Consider the following 19,073-nt stretch of genomic DNA (forward strand, 5'->3'; position numbering starts at 1 on the left):
ACCAGAATAAAGGGAGACCAGAATAAGGGGAGGGGTGTAGAGACCAGAATAAGGGGAGGGGTGGAGACCAGAATAAGGGGAGGGGTGTAGAGACCAGAATAAGGAGGGGTGTAGAGACCAGAATAAGGGGAGGGGTGTAGAGACCAGAATAAAGGGGGGGAGACCAGAATAAGGGGAGGGGTGTAGAGACCAGAATAAGGGGAGGTGTAGAGACCAGAATAAGGGGAGGGGTGTAGAGACCAGAATAAGGGGAGGGGTGTAGAGACCAGAATAAGGGGGGGAGGGTAGAGACCAGAATAAGGGGAGGGGTGTAGAGACCAGAATAAGGGGAGGGTGTAGAGACCAGAATAAGGAGGGGTAAGAGACCAGAATAAGGGAGGGGTGTAGAGACCAGAATAAGGGGAGGGATGTAGAGACCAGAATAAGGGGAGGGGTGTAGAGACCAGAATAAGGGGAGGGGTGTAGAGACCAGAATAAGGGGAGGGGTGTAGAGACCAGAATAAGGGGAGGGGTGTAGAGACCAGAATAAGGGGAGGGATGTAGAGACCAGAATAAGGGGAGGGGTGTAGAGACCAGAATAAGGGGAGGGGTGTAGAGACCAGAATAAGGGGAGAGGTGTAGAGACCAGAATAAGGGGAGGGTGTAGAGACCAGAATAAGGGGAGAGGTGTAGAGACCAGAATAAGGGGAGGGTGTAGAGACCAGAATAAGGGGAGGGGTGTAGAGACCAGAATAAGGGGAGGGGTGTAGAGACCAGAATAAGGGGAGGGGTGTAGAGACCAGAATAAGGGGAGGGATGTAGAGACCAGAATAAGGGGAGGGGTGTAGAGACCAGAATAAGGGGAGGGGTGTAGAGACCAGAATAAGGGGAGGGGTGTAGAGACCAGAATAAAGGGGTGTAGAGACCAGAATAAGGGGAGAGGTGTAGAGACCAGAATAAGGGGAAGGGTGTAGAGACCAGAATAAGGGAGGGGTGTAGAGACCAGGGTGTAGAGACCAGAATAAGGGGAGGGGTAGAGACCAGAATAAGGAGGGGTGTAGAGACCAGAATAAGGGGAGGGGTGTAGAGACCAGAATAAGGGGAAGAGGGGAGGGGTGTAGAGACTAGAATAAGGGGAGGGGTGTAGAGACCAGAATAAGGGGAGGTGTAGAGACCAGAATAAGGGAGGGGTGTAGAGACCAGAATAAGGGGAGGGGTGTAGAGACCAGAATAAGGGGAGGGGTGTAGAGACCAGAATAAGGGGAGGGGTGTAGAGACCAGAATAAGGGGAGGGGGAGGGGTGTAGAGACCAGAATAAGGGGAGGGTGTAGAGACCAGAATAAGGGGAGGGGGAGGGGTGTAGAGACCAGAATAAGGGGAGGGGTGTAGACACCAGAATAAGGGGAGGGGTGTAGAGACCAGAATAAGGGAGGGTGTAGAGACCAGAATAAGGAGGGGTGTAGAGACCAGAATAAGGGGAGGGGTGTAGAGACCAGAATAAGGGGAGGGGGAGTGGTGTAGAGACCAGAATAAGGGGAGGTGGTGGTGTAGAGACCAGAATAAGGGGGGGTGAGGGTGTAGAGACCAGAATAAGGGGAGGGTGTAGAGACCAGAATAAGGGGAGGGGTGTAGAGACCAAGAATAGAGACTAGAACAAGGGGAGGGGTGAGTGGTGTAGAGACCAGAATAAGGGAGGGTATAGAGGAACAAGGGAGGGGTGTAGAGACCAGAATAAGGGGGGTGAGGGTGTAGAGACCAGAATAAGGAGGGGGAGGGGTGTAGAGACCAGAATCAAGGGGTGAGGGGTGTAGAGACCAGAATAAGGGGAGGGGTGTAGAGACCAGAATAAGGGGAGGGGTGAGGGGTGTAGAGACCAGAATAAGGGGAGGGGTGTAGAGACCAGAATAAGGGAGGGGTGAGGGGTGTAGAGACCAGAATAAGGGGAGGGGTGTAGAGACCAGAATAAGGGGAGGGTGTAGAGACCAGAATAAGGGGGAGGGGTGTAGAGACCAGAATAAGGGGAGGGTGTAGAGACCAGAATAAGGGGGGGGGGTGTAGAGACAAGAATAAGGGGAGGGGTGTAGAGACCAGAATAAGGGGAGGGGTGTAGAGACCAGAATAAGGGGAGGGGTGTAGAGACCAGAATAAGGGGAGGGGTGTAGAGACCAGAATAAGGGAGGGGGAGTGGTGTAGAGACCAGAATAAGGGGAGGTGGTGTAGAGACCAGAATAAGGGGAGGGGTGTAGAGACCAGAACAAGGGGAGGGGTGTAGAGACCAGAATAAGAGACTAGAACAAGGGGAGGGGTGTAGAGACCAGAATAAGGAGGGGTGTAGAGACCAGAACAAGGGGAGGGGTGTAGAGACCAGAGGGGATAGAGACCAGAATAAGGGGAGGGGTGAGGGGTGTAGAGACCAGAATAAGGGGAGGGGTGGGGTGTAGAGACCAGAATAAGGGGAGGGTGTAGAGACCAGAATAAGGGGAGGGGTGTAGAGACCAGAATAAGGGGAGTGGTGTAGAGACCAGAATCAGGGGAGGGGGAGGGGTGTAGAGACCAGAATAAGGGGAGGGGTGTAGAGACCAGAATAAGGGGAGGGGTGAGGGGTGTAGAGACCAGAATAAGGAGGGGTGAAAGGACCAGAATAAGGGGAGGGGTGTAGAGACCAGAATAAGGGAGGGGTGAGGGTGTAGAGACCAGAACAAGGGGAGGGGTGAGTGGTAGAGACCAGAACAAGGGGAGGGGTGTAGAGACTAGAATAAGGGAGGGGTGTAGAGACCAGAATAAGGGGAGGGTGAGAGACTAGAACAAGGGAGGGGTGTAGAGACCAGAATAAGGGGGGGGTGTAGAGACCAGAACAAGGGGAGGGGTGTAGAGACCAGAATAAGGGGAGGTGAGTGGTGTAGAGATGAGAATAAGGGAGGGGTGAGGGGTGTAGAGACCAGAATAAGGGGAGGGGTGTAGAGACCAGAATAAGGAGCGGTGTAGAGACCAGAATCAGGGAGTGGTGTAGAGACCAGAATCAGGGGAGGGGTGAGGGGTGTAGAGACCAGAATAAGGGGAGGGGTGTAGAGACCAGAACAAGGGGAGGAGGGGTGTAGAGACCAGAATAAGGGGAGAGGGTGTAGAGACCAGAATAAGGGGAGGGGTGAGGGTGTAGAGACCAGAATAAGGGGAGGGGTGTAGAGACCAGAATAAGGGGAGGAGGGAGGGGTGTAGAGACCAGAATAAGGGGAGGGGTAAGAGGACAATAAGGGGAGGGGTGAGGGGTGTAGAGACCAGAATAAGGGGAGGGGTGTAGAGACCAGAATAAGGGGAGGGGTGTAGAGACCAGAATAAGGGGAGGGGTGAGGGGTGTAGAGACCAGAATAAGGGGAGGGGGGAGGGGTGTAGAGACCAGAATAAGGGGAGGGGTGAGGGGTGTAGAGACCAGAATAAGGGGAGGGGTGTAGAGACCAGAATAAGGGGAGGGGTGTAGAGACCAGAATAAGGGGAGGGGTGTAGAGACCAGAATAAGGGGGGTGTAGAGACCAGAATAAGGGGAGGGTGTAGAGACCAGAATAAGGGGAGGGGTGTAGAGACCAGAAAAAGGGGGAGGGGTGTAGAGACCAGAATAAGGGGAGGGGTGTAGAGACCAGAATAAGGGGAGGGTGTAGAGACCAGAATAAGGGGAGGGTGTAGAGACCAGAATAAGGGGAGGGGTGTAGAGACCAGAATAAGGGGAGGAGACCAGAATAAGGGAGGGGTGTAGAGACCAGAATAAGGGGAGGGGTGTAGAGACCAGAATAAGGGAAGGGTGTAGAGACCAGAATAAGGGGAGGGGTGTAGAGACCAGAATAAGGGGAGGGTGTAGAGACCAGAATAAGGGGAGGGTGTAGAGACCAGAATAAGGAGGGGTGTAGAGACCAGAATAAGGGGAGGGTGTAGAGACCAGAATAAGGGAGGGTGTAGAGACCAGAATAAGGGGAGGGGTGTAGAGACCAGAATAAGGGGAGGGGTGTAGAGACCAGAATAAGGGGAGGGGTGTAGAGACCAGAATAAGGGGAGGGGTGTAGAGACCAGAATAAGGGGAGGGGTGTAGAGACCAGAATAAGGAGGGGTGTAGAGACCAGAATAAGGAGGTGTAGAGACCAGAATAAGGGGAGGGGTGAGGGTGTAGAGACCAGAATAAGGGGAGGGGTGTAGAGACCAGAATAAGGGGAGGGGTGAGGGGTGTAGAGACCAGAATAAGGGGAGGGTAGAGACCAGAATAAGGGAGGGGTGTAGAGGGGTAGAGACCAGAATAAGGGGAGGGGTGTAGAGACCAGAATAAGGGGGGGAATAAGGGGAGGGGTGAGGGTGTAGAGACCAGAATAAGGGGAGGGTGAGGGTGTAGAGACCAGAATAAGGGGAGGGGGAGTGGTGTAGAGAGACAATAAGGAATAGGACCAGAATAAGGGGAGGGGTGTAGAGACCAGAATAAGGGGGGTGGGGTGTAGAGACCAGAATAAGGGGAGGGTGAGTGGTGTAGAGAGAATAAGGGGAGGGGGAGGGGTGTAGAGACCAGAATAAGGGGAGGGTGTAGAGACCAGAATAAGGGGAGGGGTGTAGAGACCAGAATAAAGGGGTGTAGAGACCAGAATAAGGGGAGGGGGGTGGTGTAGAGACCAGAATAGGGGAGGGTGTAGAGACTAGAATAAGGGGAGGGGTGTAGAGACGAGAATAAGGGGAGGGGTGAGGGGTGTAGAGACAGAATAAGGGGAGGGGTGTAGAGACCAGAATAGGGGAGAGGTGTAGAGACCAGAATAAGGGGAGGGGTGTAGAGACCAGAATAAGGGGAAAGGTGTAGAGACCAGAATAAGGGGAGGGTGTAGAGACCAGAATAAGGGGAGGGGTGTAGAGACCAGAATAAGGAGGGGTGTAGAGACCAGAATAAGGGGAGGGTGTAGAGACCAGAATAAGGGGAGGGATGTAGAGACCAGAATAAGGGGAGGGGGTGTAGAGACCAGAATAAGGGGTGTAGAGACCAGAATAAGGAGATGTGGGACCAGAATAAGGGGAGAGACCAGAATAAGGGGAGAGGTGTAGAGACCAGAATAAGGGGAGGGGTGTAGAGACCAGAATAAGGGGAGGGGTGTAGAGACCAGAATAAGGGGAGGGGTGTAGAGACCAGAATAAGGGGGGGTGTAGAGACCAGAATAAGGGGAGGGGTAGAGACCAGAATAAGGGGAGGGGTGTAGAGACCAGAATAGGGGAGGGTGTAGAGACCAGGGGGAGGGGTGTAGAGACCAGAATAAGGGGAGGGGTGTAGAGACCAGAATAAGGGGAGGGGTGTAGAGACCAGAATAGGGGAGGGGTGTAGAGACCAGAATAAGGGGAGGGGTGTAGAGACCAGAATAAGGGGAGGGGTGTAGAGACCAGAATAAGGGGGGTGTAGAGACCAGAATAGGGGAGGGGTGAGGGGTGTAGAGACCAGAATAAGGGGAGGGGTGTAGAGACCAGAATAAGGGGAGGGGTGAGGGTGTAGAGACCAGAATAAGGGGGGGTGTAGAGACCAGAATAAGGGGAGGGGTGAGACCAGAATAAGGGGAGGGGTGTAGAGACCAGAATAAGGGGAGGTGTAGAGACCAGAATAAGGGTGTAGAGACCAGAATAAGGGGAGGGGGAGGGGTGTAGAGACTAGAACAAGGGGAGGGGTGAGAATAGAACAAGGGGAGGGGTGAGGGTGTAGAGACCAGAATAAGGGGAGGGGGAGAGACCAGAATAAGGGGGGGTGGTGGTAGAGAGACCAGAACAAGGGGAGGGGTGAGGGTGTAGAGACCAGAACAAGGGAGGGGAGTGGTGTAGAGACCAGAATAAGGGAGGGTATAGAGACTAGAACAAGGGGAGGGGTGTAGAGACCAGAATAAGGGGAGGGTGAGGGTGTAGAGACCAGAATAAGGGGGGGTGGGGTGTAGAGACCAGAATAGGGGGGGGTGAGGGTGTAGAGACCAGAATAAGGGGAGGTGGTGTAGAGACCAGAATCAGGGGAGGGGGAGGGGTGTAGAGACCAGGGAGGGGTGAGAGACCAGGTGAGGGGTGTAGAGACCAGAATAAGTGGAGGGTGAGAGACCAGAATAAGGGGAGGGGTGTAGAGACCAGAATAAGGGGAGGGGGGTGTAGAGACCAGAATAAGGGGAGGGGTGAGTGGTGTAGAGACCAGAATAAGGGGGAGGGGTGTAGAGACCAGAATCAGGGGAGGGGAGGGGTGTAGAGACCAGAATAAGGGGAGGGTGTAGAGACCAGAATAAGGGGAGGGGTGTAGAGACCAGAATAAGGGGAGGGGTGTAGAGACCAGAATAAAGGGGAGGGGTGTAGAGACCAGAATAAGGGGAGGGGAGGGGTGTAGAGACTAGAACAAGGGGAGGGGTGTAGAGACTAGAACAAGGGGAGGGGTGTAGAGACCAGAATAAGGGGAGGGGTGTAGAGACCAGAATAAGGGGAGGGGTGTAGAGACTAGAACAAGGGGAGGGGTGTAGAGACCAGAATAAGGGGAGGGGTGAGTGGTGTAGAGACGAGAATAAGGGGAGGGGTGAGGGGTGTAGAGACCAGAATAAGGGGAGGGGTGTAGAGACCAGAATAAGGGGAGGGGTGTAGAGACCAGAATAAGGGGAGTGGTGTAGAGACCAGAATCAGGGGAGGGGTGAGGGGTGTAGAGACCAGAATAAGGGGAGGGGTGTAGAGACTAGAACAAGGGGAGGGGTGAGTGGTGTAGAGACCAGAATAAGGGGAGGGGTGTAGAGACCAGAATAAGGAGGGGAGGGGTGTAGAGACCAGAATAAGGGGAGGGGGGTGGTGTAGAGATGACAGAATAAGGGGAGGGAGGGGTGTAGAGACCAGAATAAGGGGAGGGGTGTAGAGACCAGAATAAGGGGAGGGGTGTAGAGACCAGAATAAGGGGAGGGGTGAGTGGTGTAGAGATGAGAATAAGGGGAGGGGTGAGTGGTGTAGAGACCAGAATAGGGGGAGGGATGTAGAGACTAGAGTAAGGGGAGGGGTGTAGAGACGAGAATAAGGGGAGGGGTGAGGGGTGTAGAGACCAGAATAAGGGGAAGGGTGTAGAGACGAGAATAAGGGGAGGGGTGTAGAGACCAGAATAAGGGAAGGGGTGAGGGGTGTAGAGACCAGATAAGGGGAGGGGTGTAGAGACCAGAATAAGGGGAGGGGTGTAGAGACCAGAATAAGGATAGAGACCAGAATAAGGGGAGGGGTGTAGAGACCAGAATAAGGGGAGGGGTGTAGAGACCAGAATAAGGGGAGGGGTGTAGAGACCAGAATAAGGGGAGGGGTGTAGAGACCAGAATAAGGGGAGGGGTGTAGAGACCAGAATAAGGGGAGGGGTGTAGAGACCAGAATAGGGGAGGGGTGTAGAGACCAGAATAAGGGGAGGGGTGTAGAGACCAGAATAAGGGGAGGGTGTAGAGACCAGAATAGGGGGAGGGGTGTAGAGACCAGAATAAGGGGAGGGGTGTAGAGACCAGAATAGGGGGAGGGGTGTAGAGACCAGAATAAGGGGAGGGGTGTAGAGACCAGAATAGGGGGAGGGGTGTAGAGACCAGAATTAGTGGACTCAAGGGGAGGCTGGTATCTGAGCCTGGTACACCCCAGCTGTTGGGTAACTAAGGGGAGGATGTATCTGAGCCTGGTACACCCCAGCTGTTGGGTAACTAGGGGGAGGCTGTATCTGAGCCTGGTACACCCCAGCTGTTGGGTAACTAAGGGGAGGCTGTATCTGAGCCTGGTACATCCCAGCTGTTGGGTAACTAAGGGGAGGCTGTATCTGAGCCTGGTACACCCCAGCTGCTGGGTAACTAAGGGGAGGCTGTATCTGAGCCTGGTACACCCCAGCTGTTGGGTAACTAAGGGGAGGCTGTATCTGAGCCTGGTACACCCCAGCTGTTGGGTAACTAAGGGGAGGTTGTATCTGAGCCTGGTACACCCCAGCTGTTGGGTAACTAAGGGGAGGCTGTATCTGAGCCTGGTACACCCCAGCTGTTTGGTAACTAAGGGGAGGCTGGTATCTGAGCCTGGTACATCCCAGCTGCTGGGTAACTAAGGGGAGGCTGGTATCTGAGCCTGGTACACCCCAGCTGTTGGGTAACTAAGGGAGGCTGGTATCTGAGCCTGGTACACCCCAGCTGTTGGGTAACTAAGGGGAGGCTGGTATCTGAGCCTGGTACACCCCAGCTGTTGGGTAACTAAGGGGAGGCTGGTATCTGAGCCTGGTACACCCCAGCTGTTGGGTAACTAAGGGGAGGCTGGTATCTGAGCCTGGTACATCCCAGCTGTTGGGTAACTAAGGGGAGGCTGGTATCTGAGCCTGGTACACCCCAGCTGTTGGGTAACTAAGGGGAGGCTGGTATCTGAGCCTGGTACATCCCAGCTGTTGGGTAACTAAGGGGAGGCTGGTATCTGAGCCTGGTACATCCCAGCTGTTGGGTAACTAAGGGGAGGCTGTATCTGAGCCTGGTACACCCCAGCTGTTGGGTAACTAAGGGGAGGCTGGTATCTGAGCCTGGTACACCCCAGCTGTTGGGTAACTAAGGGGAGGCTGGTATCTGAGCCTGGTACACCCCAGCTGTTGGGTAACTAAGGGGAGGCTGGTATCTGAGCCTGGTACACCCCAGCTGTTGGGTAACTAAGGGGAGGCTGTTATCTGAGCCTGGTACATCCCAGCTGTTGGGTAACTAAGGGGAGGCTGGTATCTGAGCCTGGTACATCCCAGCTGTTGGGTAACTAAGGGGAGGCTGGTATCTGAGCCTGGTACATCCCAGCTGTTGGGTAACTAAGGGGAGGCTGGTATCTGAGCCTGGTACATCCCAGCTGTTGGGTAACTAAGGGGAGGCTGGTATCTGAGCCTGGTACATCCCAGCTGTTGGGTAACTAAGGGGAGGCTGGTATCTGAGCCTGGTACACCCCAGCTGTGCTTTATTGGTTCAGACAGGTTATACCTGATGAGAGGCTTTTTCTATTTAATGCTGACCTTTTGAAGTCAGATCTTTGTATATATATATTGTAAATATCACCCTCTTCCTTGATACACCAGCGCTCTGTAAATAAATCCTCATTTGCACCTCTTCCTGCCTGTCTCCTGCTGAATCTGTGTCCTTACGACGGCTCGAAGGATCCTGTTTTACACGAATACAGATATCACAGCAACCTGTCGCTTCAAAAGCACCCAGTGATCTCAGAGTCTCTGCATTTCAATGTTATGTGTTTTTTTGTGGTAGAGCGTGATGTAAGCAGAATTTAATATAATTCCATTTGCACGAAACCCCCAAAAATGGTTCCCCCCCGGCTCATTTCAACTACCCATTTAGTTAGTTCATCCTAGCCGGGTCTGCTCTGTGGAGTGAAATCACTAAAACACACAGGCAGTTGGACGTTCACAGTTCTTCAGATGTTTTGAACATCTAGATGCTGAATGTGAAGTGAAAGCATTGAAACACATTAGGGGACCTGTTTTGGTTGTGGTTGTGTTTAGGTTCATGTGGTTGTGTTTAGGTTCATGTGGTTGTGTTTAGGTTCATGTGGTTGTGGTTGTGTTTAGGTTCATGTGGTTGTGTTTAGGTTCATGTGGTTGTGTTTAGGTTCATGCGGTTGTGTTTAGGTTCATGTGGTTGTGTTTAGGTTCATGTGGTTGTGTTTAGGTTCATGTGGTTGTGTTTAGGTTCATGTGGTTGTGTTTAGGTTCATGTGGTTGTGTTTAGGTTCATGCGGTTGTGTTTAGGTTCATGTGGTTGTGTTTAGGTTCATGTGGTTGGTTTGTGTTTAGGTTCATGTGGTTGTGTTTAGGTTCATGTGGTTGTGGTTGTGTTTAGGTTCATGCGGTTGTGTTTAGGTTCATGTGGTTGTGTTTAGGTTCATGCGGTTGTGATTGTGTTTAGGTTCATGTGGTTGTGGTTGTGTTTAGGTTCATGTGGTTGTGTTTAGGTTCATGCGGTTGTGTTTAGGTTCATGTGGTTGTGTTTAGGTTCATGTGGTTGTGTTTAGGTTCATGTGGTTGTGTTTAGGTTCATGTGGTTGTGTTTGTGTTCATGTGGTTGTGGTGTGTTTAGGTTCATGTGGTTGTGTTTAGGTTCATGTAGTTGTGTTTAGGTTCATGTGGTTGTGGTTGTGTTTAGGTTCTTGTGGTTGTGTTTAGGTTCATGTGGTTGTGTTTAGGTTCTTGTGGTTGTGTTTAGGTTCATGTGGTTGTGTTTAGGTTCATGTGGTTGTGTTTAGGTTCATGTGGTTGTGTTTAGGTTCTTGTGGTTGTGTTTAGGTTCATGTGGTTGTGGTTGTGTTTAGGTTCATGTAGTTGTGTTTAGGTTCATGTGGTTGTGTTTAGGTTCATGTGGTTGTGGTTGTGTTTAGGTTCATGCGGTTGTGTTTAGGTTCATGTGGTTGTGTTTAGGTTCATGCGGTTGTGAATGTGTTTGGGTTCATGTGGTTGTGGTTGTGTTTAGGTTCATGCGGTTGTGTTTAGGTTCATGCGGTTGTGTTTAGGTTCATGTGGTTGTGTTTAGGTTCATGTGGTTGTGTTTAGGTTCATGTGGTTGTGGTTGTGTTTAGGTTCATGCGGTTGTGTTTAGGTTCATGCGGTTGTGATTGTGTTTAGGTTCATGTGGTTGTGGTTGTGTTTAGGTTTCGGTTGTGTTTAGGTTCATGTGGTTGTGTTTAGGTTTAGGTTCATGTGGTTGTGTTTAGGTTCATGTGGTTGTGTTTAGGTTCATGTTGGTTGTGTTTAGGTTCATGTGGTTGTGTTTAGGTTCATGTGGTTGTGTTTAGGTTCATGTGGTTGTGTTTAGGTTCATGTGGTTGTGGTTGTGTTTAGGTTCATGTGGTTGTGTTTAGGTTCATGTGGTTGTGTTTAGGTTCATGTGGTTGTGTTTAGGTTCATGTGGTTGTGGTTGTGTTTAGGTTCATGTGGTTGTGTTTAGGTTCATGTGGTTGTGTTTAGGTTCATGTGGTTGTGGTTGTGTTTAGGTTCTTGTGGTTGTGTTTAGGTTCATGTGGTTGTGTTTAGGTTCATGTGGTTGTGGTTGTGTTTAGGTTCTTGTGGTTGTGTTTAGGTTCATGTGGTTGTGTTTAGGTTCATGTGGTTGTGTTTAGGTTCTTGTGGTTGTGTTTAGGTTCATGTGGTTGTGTTTAGGTTCTTGTGGTTGTGTTTAGGTTCTTGTGGTTGTGTTTAGGTTCATGTGGTTGTGTTTAGGTTCATGTGGTTGTGTTTAGGTTCTTGTGGTTGTGTTTAGGTTCATGTGGTTGTGTTTAGGTTCATGTGGTTGTGTTTAGGTTCATGTGGTTGTGTTTAGGTTCATGTGGTTGTGGTTGTGTTTAGGTTCATGTGGTTGTGTTTAGGTTCATGTGGTTGTGTTTAGGTTCATGTGGTTGTGTTTAGGTTCATGTGGTTGTGTTTAGGTTCATGTGGTTGTGTTTAGGTTCATGTGGTTGTGTTTAGGTTCATGTGGTTGTGTTTAGGTTCATGTGGTTGTGTTTAGGTTCATGTGGTTGTGTTTAGGTTCATGTGGTTGTGGTTGTGTTTAGGTTCATGTGGTTGTGTTTAGGTTCATGTGGTTGTGTTTAGGTTCTTGTGGTTGTGTTTAGGTCCATGTGGTTGTGTTTAGGTTCATGTGGTTGTGTTTAGGTTCTTGTGGTTGTGTTTGGTTCTTGTGGTTGTGTTAGGTTCTTGTGGTTGTGTTTAGGTTCATGTAGTTGTGGTTGTGTTTAGGTTCATGTGGTTGTGTTTAGGTTCATGTGGTTGTGTTTAGGTTCATGTTGTGTTTAGGTTCATGTGGTTGTGTTTAGGTTCATGTGGTTGTGTTTAGGTTCATGTGGTTGTGTTTAGGTTCATGTGGTTGTGTTTAGGTTCATGTGGTTGTGTTTGTGTTTAGGTTCATGTGGTTGTGTTTGTGTTTAGGTTCTTGTGGTTGTGTTTAGGTTCATGTGGTTGTGTTTAGGTTCATGTGGTTGTGCTTAGGTTCATGTGGTTGTGTTTAGGTTCATGTGGTTGTGTTTAGGTTCATGTGGTTGTGTTTAGGTTCATGTGTTTGTGTGTAGGTTCATGTGGTTGTGTTTAGGTTCATGTTTCAGTGTTGCATTGTCTGTGAATACAGCTAGATACTGTAGCTGTTACCTTTCACAACAGGGGGTTGCCTCTGGCTAAACCCCCACTCCCCTGCCTGCACCACAGTTTCATTATTCCACATGTTGTGTAACTGTACGAAGGAGCAGAGTGGAAGCCATTAGGGCTCCTTAATGGTCACCCAGTTTCATCAGAACTTACAGGGATCCTGGTTAGTGGTTTCTCCATTAGGGCTCCTTAATGGTCGCCCAGTTTCATCAGAACCTACAGGGATCCTGGTTAGTGGTTTCTCCATTCAAGGCTCCTTAATGGTCGCCCAGTTTCATCAGAACCTACAGGCATCCTGGTTAGTGGTTTCTCCATTCAAGGCTCCTTAATGGTCGCCCAGTTTCATCAGAACTTACAGGGATCCTGGTTAGTGGTTTCTCCATTAGGGCTCCTTAATGGTCGCCCAGTTTCATCAGAACCTACAGGGATCCTGGTTAGTGGTTTCTCCATTCAAGGCTCCTTAATGGTCGCCCAGTTTCATCAGAACTTACAGGGATCCTGGTTAGTGGTTTCTCCATTAGGGCTCCTTAATGGTTGCCCAGTTTCATCAGAACCTACAGGCATCCTGGTTAGTGGTTTCTCCATTAGGGCTCCTTAATGGTCACCGAGTTCCATAGGTCAACATGGTCCATAGGTCAACGTGGTCCATAGGTCAACATGGTCCATAGGTCAACGTGGTCCATAGGTCAACGTGGTCCATAGGTCAACGTGGTCCATAGGTCAACATGGTCCATAGGTCAACGTGGTCCATAGGTCAACGTGGTCCATAGGTCAACGTGGTCCATAGGTCAACATGGTCCATAGGTCAACATGGTCCATAGGTCAACATGGTCCAGAGGTCAACATGGTCCATAGGTCAACGTGGTCCATAGGTCAACGTGGTCCATAGGTCAACATGGTCCATAGGTCAACATGGTTCATAGGTCAACGTGGTCCATAGGTCAACATGGTCCATAGGTCAACATGGTCCATAGGTCAACATGGTCCATAGGTCAACGTGGTCCATAGGTCAACATGGTCCATAGGTCAACGTGGTCCATAGGTCAACGTGGTCCATAGGTCAACGTGGTCCATAGGTCAACATGGTCCATAGGTCAACGTGGTCCATAGGTCAACGTGGTCCATAGGTCAACGTGGTCCATAGGTCAACATGGTCCATAGGTCAACATGGTCCATAGGTCAACATGGTCCAGAGGTCAACATGGTCCATAGGTCAACATGGTCCATAGGTCAACATGGTCCATTTACAGCACAGTGACAGAGGTTTCTGATTATTGTGGCTGTAGGGTGACATCCCTTTCTAGTTGATGGGATGGTGTGAGCGTGTGCAATGTGTGATTGTTGAGTACAGTGTCACCCTTTAAGGTGTTGCAGAATATTGATATGTTAGAGACTGTGGTGTTTCCATCAGCATCACTTCCATGACAACCTGACAACAGACTGACTAACCCATGTTCTCTCTCTCTCTCTCTCTCCCTCTCCCTCTCTCTCTCTCTCTGTCTCTCTCTCTCTCTCTCTCTCTCTCTCTCTCTCTCTCTCTCTCTCTCTCTCTCTCTCTCTCTCTCTCTCTCTCTCTCTCTCTCTCTCTGTCTCTGTCTCTCTCTCTCCTCTCTCTCTCTCTCTCCCTCTCTCTCTCTCCCTCTGTCTGTCTGTCTGTCTGTCTGTCTGTCTGTCTGTCTGTCTGTCTGTCTGTCTGCCCACTCCCTCTCTCCTCTCCTCCAGACTCCATAGCCACAGCTTCAGGGCCTCTGCTGGTTGAGGTAGCCAAGTCCCTGGGGTCCAGTCTGGGCCTGGCCCTCAACACCTCCATGTACTGCAACAAGCAGGTCATCATCATAGACAAGGTCAAGCCCGCAAGCATCGCAGACAGGTAACTAAACCCGCTGGGCCAGTTGAATATATGTCCTGTCCCTACAGACACGGACACACTGCAGACATGGAGGGAGGGAGGGAGGGAGGGAGGGAGGAGAGGGAGAGAGGGAGAGAGGGAGAGAGGGAGAGAGGGAGGGAGGGAGGGAGGAGAGAGAGGGAGAGGAGGAGAGAGAGGGAGAGGAGAGAGAGGAGAGAGAGAGAGAGAGAGAGAGAGAGAGAGAGAGAGAGAGAGAGACAGAGAGAGAGAGAGAGAGAGAGAGAGAGAGAGAGACAGAGAGAGAGAGAGAGAGAGGCAGAGAGAGAGAGAGAGAGAGAGAGAGAGAGAGAGAGAGAGAGAGAGAGAGAGAGAGAGAGAGAGAGAGAGAGAGAGAGAGAGAGGAGAGAGAGAGAGAGAGCAGAGAGAGAGAGAGAGAGAGAGAGAGAGAGAGAGAGAGAGAGAGAGAGAGAGAGAGAGAGAGAGAGAGAGAGAGAGAGAGAGAGAGAGAGAGAGAGAGAGAGAGAGAGAGAGAGAGAGAGAGAGGAGAGAGAGAGAGAGAGAGAGAGAGAGAGAGAGAGAGAGAGAGAGAGAGAGAGAGAGAGAGAGAGAGAGAGGGAGAGAGAGAGAGAGAGAGAGAGAGAGAGAGAGAGGGAGAGGGAGAGAGAGAGATTATTTGATGACTTATCTGTGGGTCTCCTGCAGAGCCTCTATTGCTTCCTGACAGGAATCGATTCAGAGGAAGAAACAGAGAGAAGAGAGAAAACAAATGGATGTGCAGGTGGAAGCTTGTTGCCTTTGAGACGTTTGATATTTTGAAATGTATAAACGCTTAGTGGCTAATTATAGAAATACAATAAGTCATATGTGGTCTGACGCTAGCGGGGCGGCCTGGAATAACAACAGAGAAACACAATGCTGAGTGGACGGAAAATACACTCTCTTTCCCTAATGGCACTCTATACCCTATGTAGTGCCCTAGGACCCATAGGCCACTGATTAAAAGTAGTGCACGATATAGTGAATAGGGTGCCATTTGGGATAAAGTCACAGTCTTTATGAGGAGGAAGGAGAGAAGTTTACTTCCTTCGCTCACTGACTATAATAAGACAGTCCTCTAGGCCTCTCTCCGGCGCTCTACTTATTAAACATTCAGGGAGGATAACAAGCCTCTCTCCTTCCTCTGGGTTGCTTCTAAGTCACGGATTGGAGAAGTCCTGACTCAGTATTAATATAGCTCCACCCAGCTAAACCTGGTTGGTCACCGATAGACGAATCAGATTACTGAGTGGTTGTTTAGGTAGTTTTACCTTAACGACTGTTACTAATAGACTAATCAGATTACTGAGTGGTTGTTTAGGTAGTTTTACCTTAACGACTGTTACTAATAGACTAATCAGATTACTGAGTGGTTGTTTAGGTAGTTTTACCTTAACGACTGTTACTAATAGACTAATCAGATTACTGAGTGGTTGTTTAGGTAGTTTTACCTTAACGACTGTTACTAATAGACTAATCAGATTACTGAGTGGTTGTTTAGGTAGTTTTACCTTAACGACTGTTACTAATAGACTAATCAGATTACTGAGTGGTTGTTTAGGTAGTTTTACCTTAACGACTGTTACTAATAGACTAATCAGATTACTGAGTGGTTGTTTAGGTAGTTTTACCTTAACGACTGTTACTAATAGACTAATCAGATTACTGAGTGGTTGTTTAGGTAGTTTTACCTTAACGACTGTTACTAATAGACTAATCAGATTACTGAGTGGTTGTTTAGGTAGTTTTACCTTAACGACTGTTACTAATAGACTAATCAGATTACTGAGTGGTTGTTTAGGTAGTTTTACCTTAACGACTGTTACTAATAGACTAATCAGATTACTGAGTGGTTGTTTAGGTAGTTTTACCTTAACGACTGTTACTAATAGACTAATCAGATTACTGAGTGGTTGTTTAGGTAGTTTTACCTTAACGACTGTTACTAATAGACTAATCAGATTACTGAGTGGTTGTTTAGGTAGTTTTACCTTAACGACTGTTACTAATAGACTAATCAGATTACTGAGTGGTTGTTTAGGTAGTTTTACCTTAACGACTGTTACTAATAGACTAATCAGATTACTGAGTGGTTGTTTAGGTAGTTTTACCTTAACGACTGTTACTAATAGACTAATCAGATTACTGAGTGGTTGTTTAGGTAGTTTTACCTTAACGACTGTTACTAATAGACTAATCAGATTACTGAGTGGTTGTTTAGGTAGTTTTACCTTAACGACTGTTACTAATAGACTAATCAGATTACTGAGTGGTTGTTTAGGTAGTTTTACCTTAACGACTGTTACTAATAGACTAATCAGATTACTGAGTGGTTGTTTAGGTAGTTTTACCTTAACGACTGTTACTAATAGACTAATCAGATTACTGAGTGGTTGTTTAGGTAGTTTTACCTTAACGACTGTTACTAATAGACTAATCAGATTACTGAGTGGTTGTTTAGGTAGTTTTACCTTAACGACTGTTACTAATAGACTAATCAGATTACTGAGTGGTTGTTTAGGTAGTTTTACCTTAACGACTGTTACTAATAGACTAATCAGATTACTGAGTGGTTGTTTAGGTAGTTTTACCTTAACGACTGTTACTAATAGACTAATCAGATTACTGAGTGGTTGTTTAGGTAGTTTTACCTTAACGACTGTTACTAATAGACTAATCAGATTACTGAGTGGTTGTTTAGGTAGTTTTACCTTAACGACTGTTACTAATAGACTAATCAGATTACTGAGTGGTTGTTTAGGTAGTTTTACCTTAACGACTGTTACTAATAGACTAATCAGATTACTGAGTGGTTGTTTAGGTAGTTTTATCAAACGACTGTTACTAATAGACTAATCAGATTACTGAGTGGTTGTTTAGGTAGTTTTACCTTAACGACTGTTACTAATAGACTAATCAGATTACTGAGTGGTTGTTTAGGTAGTTTTACCTTAACGACTGTTACTAATAGACTAATCAGATTACTGAGTGGTTGTTTAGGTAGTTTTACCTTAACGACTGTTACTAATAGACTAATCAGATTACTGAGTGGTTGTTTAGGTAGTTTTACCTTAACGACTGTTACTAATAGACTAATCAGATTACTGAGTGGGCAGAATATCAAACCCTTTGGAAGGAGAGAAGTTTGCTTCCTTCACTCACGGACTAAAATAAATGGTTCTCCCGCCTCTGAAGACTCTCGTTAAGAGATTTGCCCAAAGCCCTCCGTTAGGCTCTTGTTGACTACTTTGTGGATGTGAGAAGACTAAGTAAACAGAATATGGATGGATAGATCTCCACCCACCTTATCTTCCTCTCTCTCTCTCTCTCTCTCTCTCTCTCTCTCTCTCTCTCTCTCTCTCTCTCTCTCTCTCTCTCTCTCTCTCTCTCTCTCTCTCTCTCTCTCTCTCTCTCTCTCTCTCTCTCTCTCTCTCTCTCTCTCTCTCTCTCTCTCTCTCTATGTGTATCTCTCTCTCTCTCTCTCTCTCTCTCTCTCTCTCTCTCTATGTGTATCTCTCTCTCTCTCTCTCTCTCTCTCTCTCTCTCTCTCTCTCTCTCTCTCTCTCTCTCTCTCTCTATGTGTATCTCTCTCTCTATGTGTATCTCTCACATATCTCTGAGTCAACAGGGGATGGGATTGGAAGTAGAAATCTGCACCTCAAATTGCCCAATATTTCCTATATGTACTGTAGGCCCTATTCAGACTTGAGATAAATTGACTTAACATGGAATTAAGTATTTTAAAAAAACATGTTGATTTAAGTCTACTTACCTCAAGTCTGAATTGGGCCCTATATTAGGACTATTTTAGAATGCCCCCTAAAAAATGTCATGTCATCTCTCTGTAGGTGTGGGGCGCTGCACGCGGGTGACCACATCCTGTCTGTGGACGGTACCAGTATGGAGTATTGTACCTTGGCCGAGGCCACCCAGCTGCTCGCCAGCGCCTGTGAACACGTCAAGATGGAGATCCTGCCCCACCACCAGACCAGGCTGGCCCTCAAGGGTCCTGAACACGGTACTGACCCTATCCCTAACCTATGACCCCTAACCCCACCACCAGACCAGGCTGGCCCTCAAGGGTCCTGAACACGGTACTGACCCTATCCCTAACCTATGACCCCTAACCCCACCACCAGACCAGGCTGGCCCTCAAGGGTCCTGAACACGGTACTGACCCTATCCCTAACCTATGACCCCTAACCCCACCACCAGACCAGGCTGGCCCTCAAGGGTCCTGAACACGGTACTGACCCTATCCCTAACCTATGACCCCTAACCCCACCACCAGACCAGGCTGGCCCTCAAGGGTCCTGAACACGGTACTGACCCTATCCCTAACCCATGACCCCTAACCCCACCACCAGACCAGGCTGGCCCTCAAGGGTCCTGAACACGGTACTGACCCTATCCCTAACCTATGACCCCTAACCCCACCACCAGACCAGGCTGGCCCTCAAGGGTCCTGAACACGGTACTGACCCTATCCCTAACCTATGACCCCTAACCCCACCACCAGACCAGGCTGGCCCTCAAGGGTCCTGAACACGGTACTGACCCTATCCCTAACCCATGACCCCTAACCCCACCACCAGACCAGGCTGGCCCTCAAGGGTCCTGAACACGGTACTGACCCTATCCCTAACCCATGACCCCTAACCCCACCACCAGACCAGGCTGGCCCTCAAGGGTCCTGAACACGGTACTGACCCTATCCCTAACCTATGACCCCTAACCCCACCACCAGACCAGGCTGGCCCTCAAGGGTCCTGAACACGGTACTGACCCTATCCCTAACCCATGACCCCTAACCCCACCACCAGACCGGCCCTCAAGGGCCCTGAACACGGTACTGACCCTAACCCCACCACCAGAACAGACTGGCCCTCAAGGGCCCCGAACACAGTATTGACCCTAACCCTGACCTCTAACCCCACCACCAGACCAGACTGGCCCTCAAGGGCCCTGAACACAGTACTGACCCTATCCCTGACCCCTAACCCCACCACTATATCTACTAGTCTAGTAATGACTAACCAGGTATTAATACTATATCTACTAGTCTAGTAACCAGGTAGTAAT

General features: G+C 49.0%; 1 protein-coding gene across 1 annotated transcript in view; it reads left to right on the forward strand.

Annotated features, from left to right (window-relative positions):
* The window catches only part of LOC127924505 (glutamate receptor-interacting protein 1-like), a gene marked incomplete at its 5' end in the record, with an annotated part of 65,861 nt that extends 47,261 nt beyond the window's left edge, over positions 1-18,600 (forward strand). Inside the window, 2 exons of the mRNA XM_052509213.1 lie at positions 13,829-13,976; positions 17,840-18,600. Coding sequence (XP_052365173.1) covers positions 13,829-13,976; positions 17,840-18,035 — 344 coding nt within the window. The remainder of the gene's footprint in view (positions 1-13,828; positions 13,977-17,839) is intronic.
* Positions 18,601-19,073: the final 473 nt, after the last annotated feature.

This window comes from Oncorhynchus keta, unplaced genomic scaffold (genome assembly GCF_023373465.1).
Source record: "Oncorhynchus keta strain PuntledgeMale-10-30-2019 unplaced genomic scaffold, Oket_V2 Un_contig_4161_pilon_pilon, whole genome shotgun sequence".
Classification (NCBI taxonomy): Eukaryota; Metazoa; Chordata; class Actinopteri; order Salmoniformes; family Salmonidae; genus Oncorhynchus; species Oncorhynchus keta.